At 31.4% G+C, this 20,096-nt stretch overlaps 1 protein-coding gene across 2 annotated transcripts; it reads left to right on the top strand.

Annotated features, from left to right (window-relative positions):
* Nucleotides 1–1,063: 1,063 nt before the first annotated feature.
* LOC139512411 (neutrophil cytosol factor 2-like) lies at nt 1,064–19,545 on the top strand. 2 transcript variants are annotated; one of them, XR_011662257.1, is made up of 7 exons: nt 1,064–1,388; nt 3,500–3,582; nt 5,960–6,068; nt 7,484–7,645; nt 8,939–9,052; nt 13,762–14,817; nt 14,983–19,545. XR_011662257.1 is itself a non-coding variant. In XM_071300020.1 (7 exons), exons 1-7 carry the CDS (start codon nt 1,215–1,217, stop codon nt 14,362–14,364), a joined length of 1,296 nt encoding a protein of 431 aa, XP_071156121.1. In that variant the 5' UTR covers nt 1,077–1,214; the 3' UTR covers nt 14,365–14,393. The 2 variants fall into 2 exon arrangements, 1 of the variants encoding a protein (XP_071156121.1); XM_071300020.1 differs by lacking the exon at nt 14,983–19,545 and adding an exon at nt 11,049–11,099 and having other exon boundaries at nt 1,077–1,388; nt 13,762–14,393.
* The last annotated feature ends 551 nt before the right edge of the window (nt 19,546–20,096 follow it).

Raw genomic sequence — 20,096 nt, 5'->3', positions numbered from 1 at the left:
GATGAGTTGGGATTAGCACGGTGGATCGTCTTTAGCGGAATCCGTGTTGTGCATCAGTTAGTATTTCATTTTTGTCAAAGTGGTCCATGATGATGTTGCTATGTACGATATGTTCTGAGACCTTACGTGTGATGGAAGTTAGAGATACTGGTCTGTAGTTAGATGCTAGTTATAGTGTTCTAGCTCATCAGTTAACATCCACTTTATTGAACCTTGGTGATAGTTTTCTTATTCGGCCGGGCACCAAATCTCCATATTTTTATTTATAATATTATATTGAGTTATTATATTTTACTCTTTAATTTATTGCGGCCTAATAACTTTGTGTTGACTTTCAACATTATTAGAATCAGTATTATATATATTGACTTGACAAACTATAATTTCTTTTTTGGCATTCCGAAAAGAGCCTTATCTTTGACAGTACTTGACTGAGCACATTTAATACATATATATATATATATATATATATTGCCGTGTCAGGACCTTCAACTAATAATGTATTAGTATATTTGTAACTAGCTATGTAAAGAAAGACTCTTGATGTGCAATTAATGGTGTTATTGGCTAGTTTGTTCCAGTCGATTATCATGGTTATCACGACTGGTTCTCAGAAAAAAAAATCTTTTCTGTGCTGTGTTTAACCTGAGGATGGAATTTTGAAATGTTTGAATTTGAATGTCTTTTGTGTATCTTTCGTGGAATTAATTTATTGTTTTATGTATTGCAACCTTTTCGTGTTCTATTCAAATTTTATATAGCGCTATACCAATCGTGCATCTTTTCTTCTTTTTTTTTTTTTATGTCAGAGAGTCTTCACTATTCTAATTCAGACAACTTGAAGTGTTTTAACATTTTACCAACGTTAGTTTTAGTCCAAATTCTTCATAAATTTGTGGTAGTGACTAGTCACGAAAACCTTTCAAAAATAGATTTGCTTATTTGTTATAGGTAATTTAAATCTGTAACAAATTTCAGTAAATTAGTAAATATCGTTTTAGGGTTCACGATTGCTTTTCTTTGTTTACAAACGTAAAAAAAAACGCGGGAAAAGATTCCGAACAGATTTACTCGGAACATCTAAAGTAACAGGACTTCCTACTAGGTATCACACTCTAGCCGGATATTTACTAAGAATGCATTACAATTCAATAATAACTATTGTTTGGACGATATCTAGATGAAAGACAAGTTTTTGAAGTTGACAGATCAACATGGCATTTTTGGAGACAGTTCGTTGTTGGAACGAAGGCGTTGTTGCTTTCCAAGAGGACCGATACAAGGACTCCCTACTTAGTTTTAACAGCATACTTGAGCCGAGTGCTCGTATCCAGTTCAATATCGCCTGTGTATTGAAAGGACTTAGCAGAGAGAATGATTGTATTGTGGTATGAATTCTTGATCATTCTTTAGATAGGTACACACAAATTACTCAAATCATCTTCTTCTTCTTTTTTTTGCAGTTAGTAATCATCAAAAATCTGATGGATAACTGGATACACTAAGAACTTTGAAGAAGGTATACTTTTACCCCCTTCATTGATAGGATTTCAAACTCCTGTGCATGAACACACATATTGTTCATTGTATGAATATATCCTGTAAGTCTTTCCTCTGAAGTAGTTCTACAATTAATTAGAACAATAGGAATGATATTAAGTACATTGTTCATTGTATGAATTAGTATTTCCTGTACATGAATTTGGACTGAAGTTATACAGTGCAACAATTAAACTGAACAGTACTCTATTAGGAATGATAAGTGTTGAACTAAGTGTTTATTTTATTTATTGGAGTTAACTAAAATTGCTTTACATCAGCAAAAATGCTATACAAAATGTAGTACAAAAACAAAACAAAACCAAAGGTGGCAGGGCCATGAGGGCCAGGGGTTGCCATTTTTGCAGCGAAAAGCTAGGCCAAATAATTAAAATGCCTGCTTCAAAAAATAGGTATTTATTGTAAACAGAAACAAATTAATGTGATAAAAATGTGTGATAATATCAGTCTGGTTTCCTATTTCCTTGTTTTTTTTTAACCTAAAATAGAAATCAATTAATTTATTTCGTCATGATAAAAGACCAAATGACAAAGATGTGAACATTTTCAGATGATATCATTAGGGAACTGTTCAATGGAGGGTTATGGTGTAAAAAAATATTCTGATTCAAAATTTGATGAAAAAAAACATTGTGGTCAAGCAGATGAAAAAAACAAATAGTTAATTCAGAAACCAAATTCTCCCCCATACCTTATACATGTTATAGCGTTTAATTTTTGGAGAGAAAAAAAAAATTTGATTGATAGCATTGAAAAACTAAAATATTATTGTCACGCTTTGGGTGAAAAAAATATTTCTAACCATGGGGATAAAAATGTTTGCTCCCTTGATATGATACAATGTACAGCATGTACAGGATAATGCTATAAAAGTCTTTATGATTTATACATGTATGTCAGTTAGCCATATAAGTAAAAGGTTGATTATTTCATCAGTAGAATCACTGTATGTATGGTCATGATGGTGATATCTGTTCGACAAAGTTCACCTGACCTGGACCTGGAGCTCCTCATCATTCATTGATCTGTGTTACATTGTAAATTTTCGTACTGAGCTCATTTTGTTGGTTATTATCTATGAAATGTTATCTATATTTAATCCTCAGATTTACTGTATGGTTATAAAAGATAGACATACATGACTGTTATGACAAGCATGTTTTTGTCAGATCACCCCAGATTTAACCTAATTTTCATAATCAATAGGCATGATTTTAAAAACTTTTTTTGTATTTATAGCCAAACCTACTCCTGGAACACCAATTTTTTTACCACATCAAAGTCATAACTTATTATGAAGGCAATTAAGAGATTGCAGCATGTCTATTCACATAAAAAGATGAAGATGTGGTATGACTGCCAATGAGACAAATCACTACCATAGACCATAGACCAAATGATGTATAAAAGTAAATAACCATTGGTCATGCTACAGCCTTCAACAATGAGCAGAACCCATACCGTATAGTAAGCTATAAAAGGCCCCCTTCGAAGGCTTCCTTAACCTGGTACAGAGGTTTAAAAGTACAGTACAACATAAGAAATGTCAAAATTGCAAATATTTGAAATATATATATCTAGATTGGTGAGTACATCATGCAATACAGTTTCCAATATATATTACTATAAAATCAGAAATTATTGTGAGATTTTTATTATTGCAAAAAATGCAACAGGATTATAATCGCAATAATTTAAATTTGCATTTTGAAATCTTTAACATGAACTAAAGAGGATTTTTCTCAATATCGCAAAAGTTAAAAACGCATTTTAAACTTAAATGTCAGACAGAATCGCAATAATAAATGCGTGCAATAATTTCTAAATTTACAGTATATACATGTATTTATATTATGTTACATATAATATACAATACTTTATTTGTTATCATGTTTATACTGCTAGAATTGAATTATAATCATTTTTTTTTTACTTGCAGCACCTAGGAGAAGCAATAAAAAAGGATCCTCATTTAGCTGTGGCTTTTTATCATAGAGCAGTGCAGTACCTTAAATTAAAAAAGTATGATTCTTTATATATAATTAACATTACCTGCACTTCAAGACAATATCGTTGTAGAAGTCATGGTAGTTGAACTCACTATTTATTCTTTCAAATTGTTTGGGATATAGGTTTTAAAAGCTTAACAATACAATTTAGTCTCCATAATTTGTTAGTTGTACAATGTAAAATGTATGGTTGCTTGATCGTTGCACGGTTGTAGGAATAAATAGAGACATTTAGACAGCAACAGGGGCGTAGCTGCCGTTAGGCACTTTAGGCACGTGCCTACACATATTTTTTTCACAAAATTTTTTTTTTATCAAAAGAAATAATAAACAACATTATCTGTAGATGAAAGCCGGTGAAGTTGTCAAAAACTCTTTAATTAACGAACTTCATGCATGTGTACTCTAGTCTCTCGTCCTTAGTGAATGGAATATTGGATAGAATTGATTGTTTTTACGATTTTACCTTAAATAGAAACTACAAACTAGAACTTTGGTTCAGATCATTTCACTTCTAACAACCTCAACTTAGACACATGTGTGAGTTTTTTAATTAGTTGTTGTTAGTTTTAACTAGCTTTCCACTTTGTCTTCACCCGACTTGCCAATGTTGGTCGTCCGTTTGGCTGTGCAGGATGAACAAATACGCAGTCATGTCTGATCAGAATGGGGACATTAAATCCGATGCCTAGTTGTAGAGAGAATGCAACTCTTTGAGAAGTTCGTAGTTGGTCTACTAATAGGCAAAATTTCTGCTCCTATCCAATAATACCTCTTTTTCCCAATGCATGGCATTTTTAGATTTCCAGATCTTTGTTCTGGACGACACCTATATATATATTACAGAACCTAGCTCCAAGTTGTATCTATTGTAAAAAAAATATCAACGGTCCTGAACTTGCATAAATAATATTTGACACTGGATGTAAAAAAAAATAATCAATTAACTGGCTTCCAGTAATTTTGAGTACTCTCAAATCTACGTGTAATGGCCACAATTATTCAAAATTTCTAAGCAGGTAGGGATTTTACAGTAGAGAATATAAAGAAATACGAATTTCATGAATTTTGTTAGGCATCGACTACGTCTGTATGTGTTTGTGTGGCATGGGTAAAGGTTTAAGATTCAAAAGATTGATGGTTGATGTCTAGCCAAAAGGATAGTTCTATTATATATGTCTTATATAGTAGTATCAGTGTTTACGTGTCTATTTTGTTTTATGAAGGATCGTCAATATGTACTATTAATTAAGTTAAACGTATATATCAATCAGAACGGAATAGATATGATAATACCAAGCAGGGTGTACTGCTTAATTAAAGGGATACGCTGATCTACGCTGGGCAATGCATATTGTAAATAAAACAAATTATCATTACGGATTGTACTGCGTTATCTAATTCACCAGTCAGATGTTATGGTACATTATTCATAACTCTTCGAACTTTTCATCATGTATATTATAATTATCATGATTAAATAACCAGTAAATTTAATATTTTTGTACATAAAATTTGGAAGCCAACGCTGAAAACCGTTTCCGTCCTAATGGGGGCCTTAAGCAGCCCCCAGACCCCCTGCCGATTGGTGCCTACAGTTGACTGAATACCTAGCTACGCCCCTGAGCAACCCAATGAAACAAATATCTCTCGAGGGCATTGAGATGTCAGCATACTTCCTTCAATAAAAGTCATGGGTCTACTCACATAATGCACATTAACCCAAGCATGCCATAATTAATTTCCTCATAACTTTACATTATTGTTGGAATTTTTAATAGGAAACTACCTTTAGACTTTTTATTTTTTGGTTTATTGATCCAGTATAACAGGACTTAAATTGTATGATTTAAATAAATTTTTCACCTGTTCTAGCAATACGTGAGGCTGCTTGGATTGATTTACTGGAAACTTTACATTATTGTTGGAATTGGTGACAGAACAAACCATTTGATTAAAAAAAAATATCCTTCCAGAGTTATGGGACTTTGACCCTCAGATGAATAAGAAGCATTTTAGAAATGTCGTACACTACCACTCCGGTATTCTTGGATTAAATCACTTCAAACTTACTGATACACTTCTGTAGGGATTAGTGAACAAAGTGAATGTAAACTCTCTTTCTAATTTGTAAAATTTTGCAGGTTTGTCATTCCAGAGTTATTTATGGACATTTGACAATCCTTTGAAGTATAAATATTTATACTTCAAAGGATATCCACATACATGAATTTCTGCAGAGCCTTCTAATCTAACATTCTGATTTAAATGCCTTCTAGATATCCTGTTGTATTCTTGCCTCAATTTCAATTTGCATAATAAGGGTTTATTATACTCTCTTGGCACATCTTTTTATTCTTACTGTGATAAATATATTTTTGTAATTTTAGATACGGTGAGGCACTTGATGATTTAGATAGAGCAGAACAAAGTTTACGTGGATCTTCTTTTATAAAGTATAGTCAGCTTGGATTGAATTTCACTTTATATAAATTTGAGGTGAGTAAGAAAAAAATCCAAGGAAAATTAATGATATTTACCTTTCAAAATACTTGTTATTGGTGCTAGAGAACTTTGTTGTTTAAAAGTAAATGTTTTGCTATTGTTTTATGATGTCATATTAGAATGAAATTCAAAACAGTGTGGCTGTGGCCATTGATTGACACATTAAATTCATCCATTGACTAGGGAAATTTACGTGAACGTTTGTCTGTAACGACCACTGTTCACGACGTACCTACAATAGACATTTAAACTGTGGGGTCACCAAAGGTTTCTTAACGCCTTTAATTGTAAAATAATTCGAAAAATTAATCAGGAATAACCTTTATGTTTTGATTTATATAATTGATATAAATCAAAACATTGTGTTATTTCTGATTAATTTTTCCGAATTACTTTATTAAGGTGTTGAGAACCTTTGGTGACCCCATAGTTTAAGTGTCTTTAAAAAGTACATAGTGAGCAGTGGTCGTTACATACAAACGTTCACCTAAATTGTCCCAGTCAATGGATGAATTTAATGTGTCAATCAATGGCCACAGCCACACTGTTTTGAATTTCATTCTATTTACTGTAAAAATGCCATTCAAAGGAAATATCCTAGAAAAAAACTATTATAAGTATACCCTGAAAACTTATTTTACCTTTCTTACTCCTGAACTATATATATGCATACCTTGTTTTGAATTTGGCATATTTCTATAAAATATTTCCAATATTTCATAATAAAACTGATACTTGAATATGTATGATATATCACAAACTCATCTGGGCTGATTTATTTGACCATGTCTTAAAAATTTACGGTTTCTTGTAGTAATTTAAAAATCCACCTACTATTCTAATATTTGTTCCATTTATAAGTTGAATACAACAAAATACCTTGGCGGATCCAGGGGGCCTTGGGGGCCCAGGCCCCCCCTTTCGTGGGAAAAATTTGGTTGATTATATAGGGAATCATTGAAGCATGACTGGAGCCCCCCAATTAGGTCAGTCATCGGGCCCCCTTAGGAAAAGTTCTGGATCTTCCACTGAAATATATAAATAATAAAATACAGAACCTTATAGAAAAAAAAATAATAAGTATAGAAAAAAAAATAATAAGTAAAAAATCCATTGTACTTGCTTGTCAAGGATGGTCAGTACTTTGTTTCAAAATAAAAAGCTTTTTAAAATACTGTAATAAATGTATTAAAATGGCATAAAAAAGGGAACTAAAAAAGCAGAAATAATGAAGAGTTGGTGTGCTTGATTTTGAGATATAAGTCACTGAAAAAATTTGAAATTTGGATTGAAATAATTCTCTCTAGCCTTTGCATGCCTTTAACTTTGGCACCCTCTTTCTTTTAAAAAAAATCTTGTGGTCAAGTTCTACACTACTGTATTTAGATATTCAATTTTAAATCTTGTAGATACAGTTTAACAGAGCAGTATGTTTTGCCAGGCAAGGAGATATAAGAACTGCTGTACATATGTTAATAGATGCTGGCAAGATAGCAGAAGAAGAAGTCCATAGCAGAATCAGTGTGAAAACTATACAGGACTTGACACTAGTTAAACAGGAAGGTTATAAGGTATGCATATATCTCTAGAAATGGTTTATTTTAAAGGTTCTCTCATAATTGTCTTCTAATATTAGCAATGAGAATTTTTGTCATGCCAAAAAGTTTGTGTACATAGATACATGTATAAGAAGATGTGGTATTAGTGCCAATGAGACAACTCTCCATCCAAGACACAATTAAAAAATGTAATCCATTAAAGGTCAAAATACAGCCTTTAAAACAGAACCTTGGGTCAAATCAAACAGCCAGCTATAATTGCCACCAAAAATGACTAGTGTAAACCAACGATCTAATCTATTTAAGAAATGAGAACACTGTCAACCACATCAACAAACGACAACAACTTATCATCAGGTTTCTCACTTAGGACAGGTGCAAACAAATGCAGCAGGTTTATATGTTATAACTGACACCAACCTTCACCCTTATTTGAAATAAAAGTGTAACATCACAACATAAAAGGTCACACCACAAATATCAATTGAAATCAGTAAACATCAATCCCTTTGATGAAAAAAGAGTACATTTGAACAATTGAAAAAAACATGTATTACACTTTAAAAGCATACAAGTTGGCATCAGTGAGGTGGCTGAAATATTTGGTATTCTGTAGTTCATGTAGTTTCCTGCACCTGCTGATGCATTACCTAAAAGATTCAGTGATCTATATTATCACATTGTAACTTGTTAAGCTGTTTGTTAATTAAAGAATACAGCTTTTTAATCATTTATAAAAATCACATAGTTTTATATCTTGTTTAAATTATATAAATATAAGTAAGTACCAATTTGTAAGAATCATGCAATTTAAACCAATGGTAAAAAAAACAGGGACAGTTACATCCTATTTTAAAGTTGTCCTCATCTTTAGTTAGAAGTAGTAGGACTGTTGTATCTGCATGTCTGGTAATTGGAGATATCTCTAGACTACTTTTTTTTGAATGATAACAAATTACAGAGTAATTAGTAGTTTCTAGTACAGTTCAACCAAATTGTGTCTTGAAATATAAGAATAGGAAATGCAAACAAAATTGATGTCAACTTGAACTGGTTGTTGTCATGTTTTCACCACAGCCTGATTCTTAGGCAGATTAGCACTTATTTATAATCCAAAATCATTTGTTTTATTACTCCACTGAAATAATATACAATTGTTTGATGTATTAATTGTTGACCTGTAATATATAACATCATGGAATCATGGAATTAATTACTTATATTTTGTACTTTTTCTCCAATTTTTCAGAAACCTGTTACTGAGTTTTTATGAACAATTAGATAGGTTTATTTTTTCTTTTATAGGGAAATCTTCCGAGTTCATTTAATGAATTTGAAGTACCAGGTGAATGTTTATTTCAACCACCAAAAGATATGGTAGCAAATTTAGGAAGAAAGGAATATGTAGCCAAATCAAAGGTCTGTTGAAGTTGAAATTATATAGTTCACTTGGCAAAATGTCACTTGAGCTGTTGTCATCACTCGGTATCTATAATATATGTCTACTGGAAACATTTGTCACATCTAATGACAACAACAAATGGAAGTTTTTAACAACCTTGACCTTTTTTTTACTATTTAGTTGTCTGTCTTATTGGATATTGATTATGGCATGGTACTTGTATTTTGTTCCCTTTTTTAAGGAAACATTTTTTTATTGGAGAATGTTACACAAGTGAAGTTTAAATATGAGAGATTTTCCTTGTGGAGGATCTACATTGTACAAATCTGACAGTTAACCTTAATTAACTTGATTTTGGTTATTTATGACACATATCGATATAAGAAAATGTGATATGAGTGCCAATGAGACAACTCTCCATCCAAGTAATAATTTATAAAAGTAAACTATTATAGGTCAGTGTACTGTCCTTAACACAGAGCCTTGGCTCACACCGAACAGCAAGCTTTATAGGGCCCAAAAAATGACGAGTATAAAACCATTCAAATGGGAAAACCAACTGTCTTATCTATATATCCCTATTTAGTTAATGTGCTATTACAGCAATTTTGATAACTAAGAATCTTCATTTAATGTTTGCTGAACAAATAAAATATAGTTCATATTTTCTGAAAGAAACATTTTTCAAACATCTACATAATTGATGCACATTGATTTTGTTTTTGCTATTTTTAGATTTGATCATTTATAACAACATTTACTAAAATCATTGTTTCATATGGCATATGTATGATTTCATATAATATATTTATTTTTTTTAGCTCACCTGGCCCAAAGGGCCAAGTGAGCTTTTCTCATCACTTGACATCCGTCGTCGTTGTCGGGTATCATTGGGGTATCTAGTTTTAAAAATTTGGCTTATAACTCTGAAACCAAAGCATTTAGAGCAAATCTGACATGGGGTAAAATTGTTTATCAAGTCAAGATCTATCTGCCCTGAAATTTTCAGATGAATCAGACAACCTGTTGTTGGGTTGCTGCCCCTGAATTGGTAATTTTAAGGAAATTTTGCTGTTTTTGGTTATCATCTTGAATATTATTATAGATAGAGATAAACTATAAACAGCAATAATGTTCAGCAAAGTAAGATCTACAAATAAGTCAACTTGACCAAAATGGTCAGTTGACCCCTTAAGGAGTTATTGCCCTTTATAGTCATTTTTTACCAATTTTTCGTAAATTTTTGTAATCTTGTACAAACATCTTCTCCTCTGAAACTACTTGGCCAAAGTTAACCAAACTTAGCCACAATCATAATTAGGGTATCTAGTTTAAAAAATGTGTGCGGTGACCCAGTCAACCAACCAAGATGGCTGCCATGGCTAAAAATAGAACATAAGGGTAAAATGTAGATTTTGGCTTATAACTCCTAAACCAAAGCATTTAGAGCAAATCTCTCAAAGGGGTTAAATTGTTTATCAAGTCAATATTTATCTGCCCTGAAATTTTCAGATGAATTGGAATTGGGATTTTGGGTTGCTGCCCCCAAATTGTTAATTTTTAGAGAAATTTTGGCGTTTTGGGTTATTATCTTGTATACTATTATAGAAAGAGATAAAATGTAAACAGCAATAATGTTCAGCAAAGTAAGATCTACAAATAAGTCAACATGACCAATATGGTCAGTTGACCTCTTAAGGAGTTGTTGCCCTTTATAGTAAATTTTTTACAATTTTCATTAATTTGGTAAATTTTTGTAAATTTTTACAAAATATTATCCTCTGTAACTAAAGGGCCAAGTGTATTATAGATACAGAAAATTGTAAGAAGCAAGAATGTTCAGTAAAGTAAGATCTACAAACACATCACCATCACCAAAACACAATTTTGTCATGAATCCATCTGTGTTCTTTGTTTAATATGCAGATAGACCAAGGTGAGCGACACAGGCTCTTAAGAGCCTCTAGTTTACTTTACTGTATGAAATGATATATAGTTTTTTGGCCTTATCAGGTTATTGCTAGGTATGGAGATGGTAAAATTCCTGTGGAAACCGATGAAAAGGTCCAATGTTTTCTGTTGTGTGTCTAATAATCTACACAGAATTCTGGGATATGTTATCACTTCTGATACACCTAATTATGTAGTTTAACACTTCTGTAAAATATTAAAACTCATTATCAAAAATTTCAGTTTCAAAATCCAAGTTTTGACTTGTTTATTTGTGGTTTTTAACTTTTTGGGAAATGAGTGTCACTGATGAATCTATTGTATATGAAAGTTGCGTCTGATGTAAATACAAAATTTAATCCTGGTATCTTAGATGAGTTTATTCGCTACTATGACTTACATGTAAAACCCTGGTCACAACGAATCCACGACACATCTATGCATCGCTATGAAATGAAATATGGTCAAATCGCAGGTCATCTGTGATCGTCATACGACAGTCGCACGATATTTTCAGCATCGTGGCGCTGTCGTGTGTCGTGGGAAAATTGAACATGCACCTTTTTTGCTCCACAATTTTGTCATGTGACTGTCTTGTGGCTGTCGTGAGAGTGTCTTACCACAGTTGTGAGTTGGGAGTCAAACGTGCGAGTGACCCACGACTGTAGTGCGACAGTCGTTCAACAGTGGCACGACAGTAATACGCGCATCCCATGACATGAAAACCTGAAAAATAGCCCCAAACAACTCTTTATTGTCGTACGACTGTCGCATGGCTTTCGCACGACTCACTTGCGACAAACCCACGACAGTACAATTACAATTCTGTTTTTCTGTACTGTACCCATCGTGAAACCATCATGGACATGTCGTAGCTGATGTGACCACTCGAAATATTTTTGCACAACAGTGCCACAACAACTATTTTGTAGATCTTCCATGACAAAAAATTGTACGATCTGTTGTGACCGGGGCTTTAGAGATGCTCTCCACATATGGTAGTTCAATAAAAGTTCTGACCAAATTACATTTGTTTTATCATAGTGTACCGTATTAACTGCATTTTTCCAGTTTGACCAGTTCAACAGTTTGGTTTGTTTAAACAAGTTTCGATTTGGTCAGAATTTTGAATGAATTGTTATAGGTAAAGAGCAACACTTATAGTGAAGTCAATTTAAAAAAAAAATACAAATTTTGAAAAATATTTTGAAAAATATTTTAAACATTGTATACAAAGTACAAAAACTTTATACAAAAAAAAAGATATACCTAAATTTTTGTCATATAATAGAACTGACAATAGTTTAAAGTTCAAGGAGTGTTGTATACTTTTTAAGTGGAGAGAAGTGATAAACATTAAAAATTGTGTGTTTAACCTTGCAGTATCCTCACTGCTTATTGTGTTGTGTCTATTACATTTGGCTTGCTTTTATTTCATGACTATGTTCTAAGCTGATTCAAGAACTGCCAATATATTGTATTAATTTTGAAAAAATAGTTGAAACTGTATATATTTTACATATATGCATAAAAGGTGTAAAAATGTAGCAATAAATTTATTATCCCATAACATACATTTATAGAATTATTGAATTTTAAAAATTATTTTGATGAGCCATTTGCTTTACAATCATCACTATCAAAATCTCCTCTTTGTGCAAATGTCAGCTAAATCATGTAAATGAAGTTTAATGGATTTCATGTGAAATTATACTGCTTTCATCTCATTAGACAATTTCTGTCTAAATTTTGTATTTAAAGATTTACTTCCTGATTTGAATTGATGATAATATAATAATGTATTTTATTTATTTGAAAGATTTGTAGATATAAGATTAAAACGTTGTGATTTTCAAAATTTATAGAAATGATAGCAAGCGATGACCATGTTAAGTAATGTGTAAAGGCCATTTTATATGAATAAAGAAAAAACAGCATTCAATTCTAAAAGGATGTACAAATAAAAATTATAGTAGAAAGCTAGTTTAGCACAAGAATTCTCCTCCCTTGTACATTTCACTACAACAATATGATAGCATTATATGTAAAAATAACATTGCAGATTAATGAATGTATTGTTTTCCTATCTAACTAAATTAGTTATTTTAACTAAAAGTTTAATCATTATTCGTAGCAATCTATGTAAATTTTTGTTGAAGTATATGAGTTAATAGATATTTTAGAGTGCTTCACATTCCTGAAGGTAGATAAGTGTAAAAATATTAGTTCTCTTTATATTAATGCTGTTAAATATCAGCTGCAAGTCACATGATGAACTGCAAGTCACATGATGAAGCTATTTTGATGCATGATTGTTTGTGTGTTTTTACCATACAAACAATAGTTTTGCTTTGTTTTATCAGCAAACCATAGGAGGATATTAAGTTGCACACTAATCAACATTAGAACATACATTATGACGTGAATGATAATTTAGTTCAGGTCACTTTTTTTTTTTGTGTCTTGATAAAATAAACAAGTTACCATGAATGTATATGTATACTTTTGATTTAAGTTTAACATTGGACTCTTAAATGATTTAGATTTAATTTAAAATGAATGGATATGCAGTTATTATGTAATGAATAAAAGAGGAACTTATGCTTCTTATGACAAGGCACTGTACCCTGAGTTTAATTTATGAAAATACAGTTTGTAAATAATATCAAAATATTCAGTAGATGCTAAATATCTTAATTATTGTCTATTTCTTGAGCCTGTCATGTTAGCTAGTATATTTATCAATATTAAACATTATATTTAAACATTTTTTTAGGTCATTAAAGGATCCGTGAGAGGACATTCTAATTCCACCTCTAATATTGAAACTGGAGAAAAACCAAATTATCGTTCACTAGCACCTAGAACACCACCTCTGCCACGACGGCCACTGCCACCACAACCTTCAGAATTGCGGACATCAAGGTCAATGGGAAGCATAGTTGAAGAATTAAAGAAAGAGGAAGCATCAAGTCAGAGCTGGCAATTTTCCAAAAACAATGAACTCACAAATGCACTTAATGCTCAGTTTAAAAACAAAAATATGCCTTCGAAACCTCCTCCTAAGCCCTCTCATACTCCATCAAGACCCCCAAGAAGACCTCCTCCTCCTGGTTCAACATCCTGTCCCCGTAACATAAGTCCATCAACAAATTCAAATTTTGATTCACCTCCATTACCAGTCAAAGCTACAACCAAAACATTACCATCACAAAATCTGTCCCAATCCCCTACCAAATCTGGTTCCAATGGTTCAACTCGTAACATTCCTCCCCCTCCTTCTTACAAACCTCCTCCTCCACCACCCTCTTTTAGAGCCCCACCCCCTCCATTGAAACAAAATAATTTGCCACCTTTACCCCCAAAAAAGAGAACTTAGGTAAAAATTGATAAAATGTTGGTAATATTTGTTAGGATCTTCCATATTTTAATGCCAAAAGAACAAAAATGAATTATCTGTCTTAAAAAAGAAGATATACAAATCAGTTCAAGGCTCTATAAAGTAAGGATATTTTTTACATTCATATTAAAAACCAAAGAAAATTTATAATGATTTCAAGTTAAGTTTAAACATTAAAAGAACGTGTGACAACTTGTTTTCTCTTTCTAGCAAAAGCAGACAATAAAAAAATCCCAGAAGGTCACAAGAAATTTAGTTAATTTATGTTGATGAAGTACATATGAATAGCATTTAGTGAATTTTTATTAGTTATATCCATTTATAGGTTAAGTATGACATCACCTTATGTGTTATACTTGACATTTTTTTTTAATGTTAATTAATGTATTTCAAAGTTGATCTCAGTTTTGATATTTTGACCAATTTGATCAGGCCCGTAGCCAAGAATTTTTAAGGGGGGGTTCGTTGGACTCACAAACTCGACTTTAACAGTCACAATTCGAACAGAACATTGACTTTAACAGTGCTTATTTGTTTTCAAGGGGGGGTTCGTCCAAACCCCTCGAACCCCCCTGGCTACGGGTATGTTGATATCAGCACTCAAAACTGCCACATTTTGTTCTTTTGACAATACGTACTGCCTTTTATTACATCACAATCTTTATCATTATTATATGAAGTTTGTTTTAATATTTCATTATTAGTCCCCTACTTGCAAACCCAAACGGCACTTTGGTTTGCTCTTACACTTTCTATATATGACTACAAAATGCGTCATATAATGCTATCATGTCGTACCAATAAAGGAAGGTTGGGATTGACTTTGGGGGTTATGGTCCCAATAGTTTAGGAATTAGGGGCTAAAAAAGGGGCCCAAATAAGCATTTTTGTAGTTTCCAAACATAACTTGTGTTTAATTGTATGAATCTCTCTGAAATTATATCACAAGTTTCCATACTATGAAGGGATGGTTAGTATTGACTTTGGAGGAAAAAACTAGGCTTTTCTGGTCAATGGACAATTAAGACAATTTAAAAGCAGTGTAAGGGAGTTAATTCTAAAATATTTACACTACTTGTAAATTATGAAAAAGAAATGTCAGGGTTTGGACTATTTGCCAAAAAAAAGGAGGGGAGGGGGGTTATTACTCAAAAGCAAAAAATATATAAATTCAAATCATATAACCAATTCTAAGTTCTTCGACTACAGTTATTGTGTCAGAAACCTAATATGTGTCAAATATTTAAAAACAATCCAAATTCAGACCTGTATCAAGCACGAATATTGTGTCCATTTTTGCGCCAACTGTTCAGTGTTGGACCTCTGCGGTCGTATCCAGCTGCGCTCAGCAATTTATTTCTTCATGCTTGATATTGATTTGATATATGGTATATAGTTTTATCATAACAACTTACAGATCAAGTTTAAATTTGATCCTGTCTGATGATTTTGCACAGAGTAACTCAGTTATGGTCATTGGACAAAAATTCACTCAATTAATAAGTTTTCTGCGCTTATTTATCATGCTTGAAGCTATTCATTTGAAATTTGATAAATAGTTTAACGTGACCAGTTACAGATCAGTTTGGGTGATCATTTGTCTCCAGACTGCAAAAACTTATTCAACTAATCAGTTATCCCACACTTTGTGTTATCATGTTTGTAGATATTAAATTTGATATTTATTGTAAAGTTTGTCTTTGACAAGTTATAGATCAAATTAAAAAAAATGATATTATATTTTATTTGCTGTGATTCAATATTTACATAATGAGACTTTATTTTAATTTAGCCAGTATATTTATACTAATGAAATGTCAAACAGGGTCATACTAAAGAAATGTTACATAGGGTCATATTAATGAAATGTTACATAGGGTCATACTACAGAAATGTTGCATAGGGTTATATTAATGAAATGTTACATAGGGTCATACTACAGAAATGTTGCATAGGGTCATATTAATGAAATGTTACATAGGGTCATACTACAGAAATGTTGCATAGGGTCATATTAATGAAATGTTACATAGGGTCATACTACAGAAATGTTGCATAGGGTCATATTAATGAAATGTTACATAGGGTCATACTACAGAAATGTTGCATAGGGTTATACTAATGTAATGTAAAACTGTGTGATACTAAATAATGAAATGTGAAAGATATATAATTTCATCTTAAAATATAGTACTGCAAATTCAGAAATTTGTGCATGCTTATATTATTGCAATGGTTCAATAGAAAACATTATTACAGATTAATTATTACAATGATTAGAATTACTGCACATACATAATTCTTTAAATTTTTTAGATGTAAGTTATAATTTGTGTTTATCAACCTTTCCAATCACAAGTTTTAGAATTGCAAAAATTTCTATATTTACTGTAGTCTTATCATATAGTTCAACAAACACATTTTTGTGTAAAACAATATAGATCCTTCAGAGTGTGTTGATACTAGCTTGCAAAAGTTGCAATATTAAAAAACCGAATCCCACATGTAATCTGATTAATAATTTTGTGTAGAAAAATAGAAGAAATGTTTTAGAATGATCATATCAATATTTATAATAATAATCAGGTTCTTTGTAGAATTCATCTAGTCTTCATCGTCATATATTTTTATTGTATATTTTAAAAGGTTTTATGGTAACTGATGATTACTGTTGCCTTTGTTTATTACACTTTATAGTTTTCATTCATGTTTTTTTTTATAGTTTAAAATATTTTTGTAGGGCATTGAAAATAAAAAAAAATATGACCTTTTGTATGACAATTCTATATTGTGTATTTATAATATTTAGATATGTTTGTGCTTAATAGAATAGTGGATTGAAAAAGAGATTGTATATTTTGTTGATAATTAATTTTGTGATTCTTATAAATAGACAATTTGTATTTTATTGAACAATTTGACTTTGTTGCTCACCTAAAGTATACCCAAACAAGAATGTGTCCTCAGTACACGAATGCCCCACTCGCACTTTCATTTTCTATGTTCAGTGGACCGTGACATTGGGATAAAAACTCTAATTTGGCATTAAAATTAGAAAGATCATATCATAGGGAACATGTGTACTAAGTTTGAAGTTGATTGGACTTCAACTTCATCAAAAACTACCTTGACCAAAAACTTTAACCTGAAGCGGGACAGACGGACGGACGGACGAACGGATTAACGGACGAACAGACGAACGGACGCACAGACCAGAAAACATAATGCCCCTCTACTATAGTAGGTGGGGCATAAAAATTAGTAAATCCTGCAACTAGTATTGGATCCATGGAATTCTAATATGATAATCTCAATTTTATATTCCTGTAACACACAATTCATATAACCTACTTTTGACTTCAGATTGAAAAAAAATCTACAGGTTTCCTACTTTTTGGTACTCAGTAGGGTATAGCAACCTTAAAGAGGAATATCAAACGGAATTGACCCGATAAATGGCTGATCTGTGTTAAGAGAGAGCCATATCTCTTGCACGTTAAAGACACCCTTGTAGATTTTGAAAAAGAGTAGGCTAATGCCGCTACAAGGCAGCACTCGCACCCGCAAAGTGGAAAGGGATTAATATAAGTTGCAAAACTTGTTTCCCAATCCACTATAAATAAATATGTTTAAACTAAACTAAACTAAACCTGATAATGAGCTTGATTTTATTTCTTTACTTCTTACTTGATAAAGTACCATAATGTTCTGCCTCTGAGTAGATAACCTGTTGAAAAAAATATAAACTCTGAAGTCAAAGTCAGTAATATCAAAATAGTCTAATATACATGTTATAGGAAAATATAATTACTCTGACTAGTAACTTATAAAATTTTAATATTATCTATATTGTACACTGACTTAAGTTCTTGTCTACCTTATTGTTGTATTGGGTAACAGCATAAAGATAAGTTTATCATTAGATCTTTATTTGTGGACAAATGTCTATTTTTAAAATATACCAAACTGGAGATTGCTCAGGGTTTAGAAAATTTGTTGTTTCCAAATATTGTACAAAAACGTTTAACTGTAAGTAAATAATGCTAAACAATTCATCAATCAAAACATAAGAAAATCAAGTGTAAAATATTTTAATTAACTGCTCAATGATTGTAAATAATTAATGGCAGCTCTTTATGATTCCTTTAAATAAGTAATCATTTGTGTTACAAGTTGATAAGACTTTTTCTTAGTGCATTTATATCTTAATACTATATTTTCTAGGTTTTAACGTTTTTCTCTGAACTATTAAAACTATGTCTTCTTTTTGGATTAAGTTTACTGATTTTAAGTCTAAATTAAGTACAGTATATGGAGCCCAGTTTTGATATACAATCTGTAGGAGAAAAAAAAATAATGAATTGTCATGTTGTCTGGAAACCAAATCTAAATATCATGAAATGATTGAAATTTCTTCAGAAAAATAGTCATAAATAATTGATTTCCTGCCAATTTTTTTTTAAATGAAGCAATGAAACTTTATTCGTTCAATATCAAAACAAAATAGTTTCACAATCAAAGACAACATAGATTTGGTTGTGTGTAACTGTCACAGTCAATGTTGTATTTCTAACTTATATTATATGAGTCATGATTATTTTAATTGTTTATTCATAGTATATATTATATTATGGTTTATGTATGATTAAGAGTTTGTATTTGTTTTGTTTGTTTTTGTTGGGAATGATAGATTTTTTTTTGTAAAACTGGTGAGACAGAAGTGCCTTTGAAATGAGATAAGATTATAAATTGAAGCATGCTGTTAATGGTTGACAGCAAATTATTGCTATAGTTAAAAATTGTTCATGACAAACAACGAAGTGCAATAAATGATTCTTATAGTATATATTTTAATCTCAATTACTTTACTACAATTTTTATGCCCCAGCTGTAGTGGAGGGGACATTAAGTTATTATCCGTCTGTATATATTATATTATGGTGTATGTATGATTGGTAGTTTGTATTTGCTTTGTCTGTTTTTGTTGGGAATAATAGATTTTTTTTTTTGGCAAAACTGGTGACCCAAAAGTGCCTTTGAAATGATATAAAGATTATAAATTGAAGCATGCTGTTGATGATTGACAGCAAATTATTGCTATAGTTAAACATTAAAAATTGTTCATGACAAACAACGAAGTGCAATAAATGATTCTTATAGTATATGTTTTAATCTCACTTACTTTACTACAATTTTTATGCCCCCCTCGTAGTGGAGGGGGCATTAAGTTTTACCATTATCCGTCTGTAGGTATGTACGTACACATCAAAGTTAGTTTCTGTTCTTTAACTTAAGTTTGCTTCAATCAAATGTTATGAAACTTAAAAAAAATGCTCATTACCACAAAAAACAGATCATGTTTGTATTTTGGTGGCGTCACCTTTACTGTTGTTGAGTTATGGATTTTACAAAGGGAAAAAAATGCTGAATTTTTTGTTTCCGTTCTCTCAATTTAGTGTCTAAACCAAATGTCATTAAACTTATACATAATGCCTATTACCACAAAATACAGATCAACTTTGCATTTTGGTGGTGTCACTTCAACCATTATAGAGTTATGCTCCTTTACAAATTGAAAATAGGAATCTTATATCTGTTCTAAAAATATCAATGATGAAATTTTTTTAATTAATTTTTAGAATTGGAGTTATCTTCCTTTGTCCATAATTTTAGTTGAATCAGCTACAATTATGGACAAAGGAAGATAACTC

The sequence above is a fragment of the Mytilus edulis genome, chromosome 2, assembly GCF_963676685.1.
Source record: "Mytilus edulis chromosome 2, xbMytEdul2.2, whole genome shotgun sequence".
Taxonomy (NCBI): Eukaryota; Metazoa; Mollusca; class Bivalvia; order Mytilida; family Mytilidae; genus Mytilus; species Mytilus edulis.
This window is presented reverse-complemented; position numbering and strand designations above follow the sequence as displayed.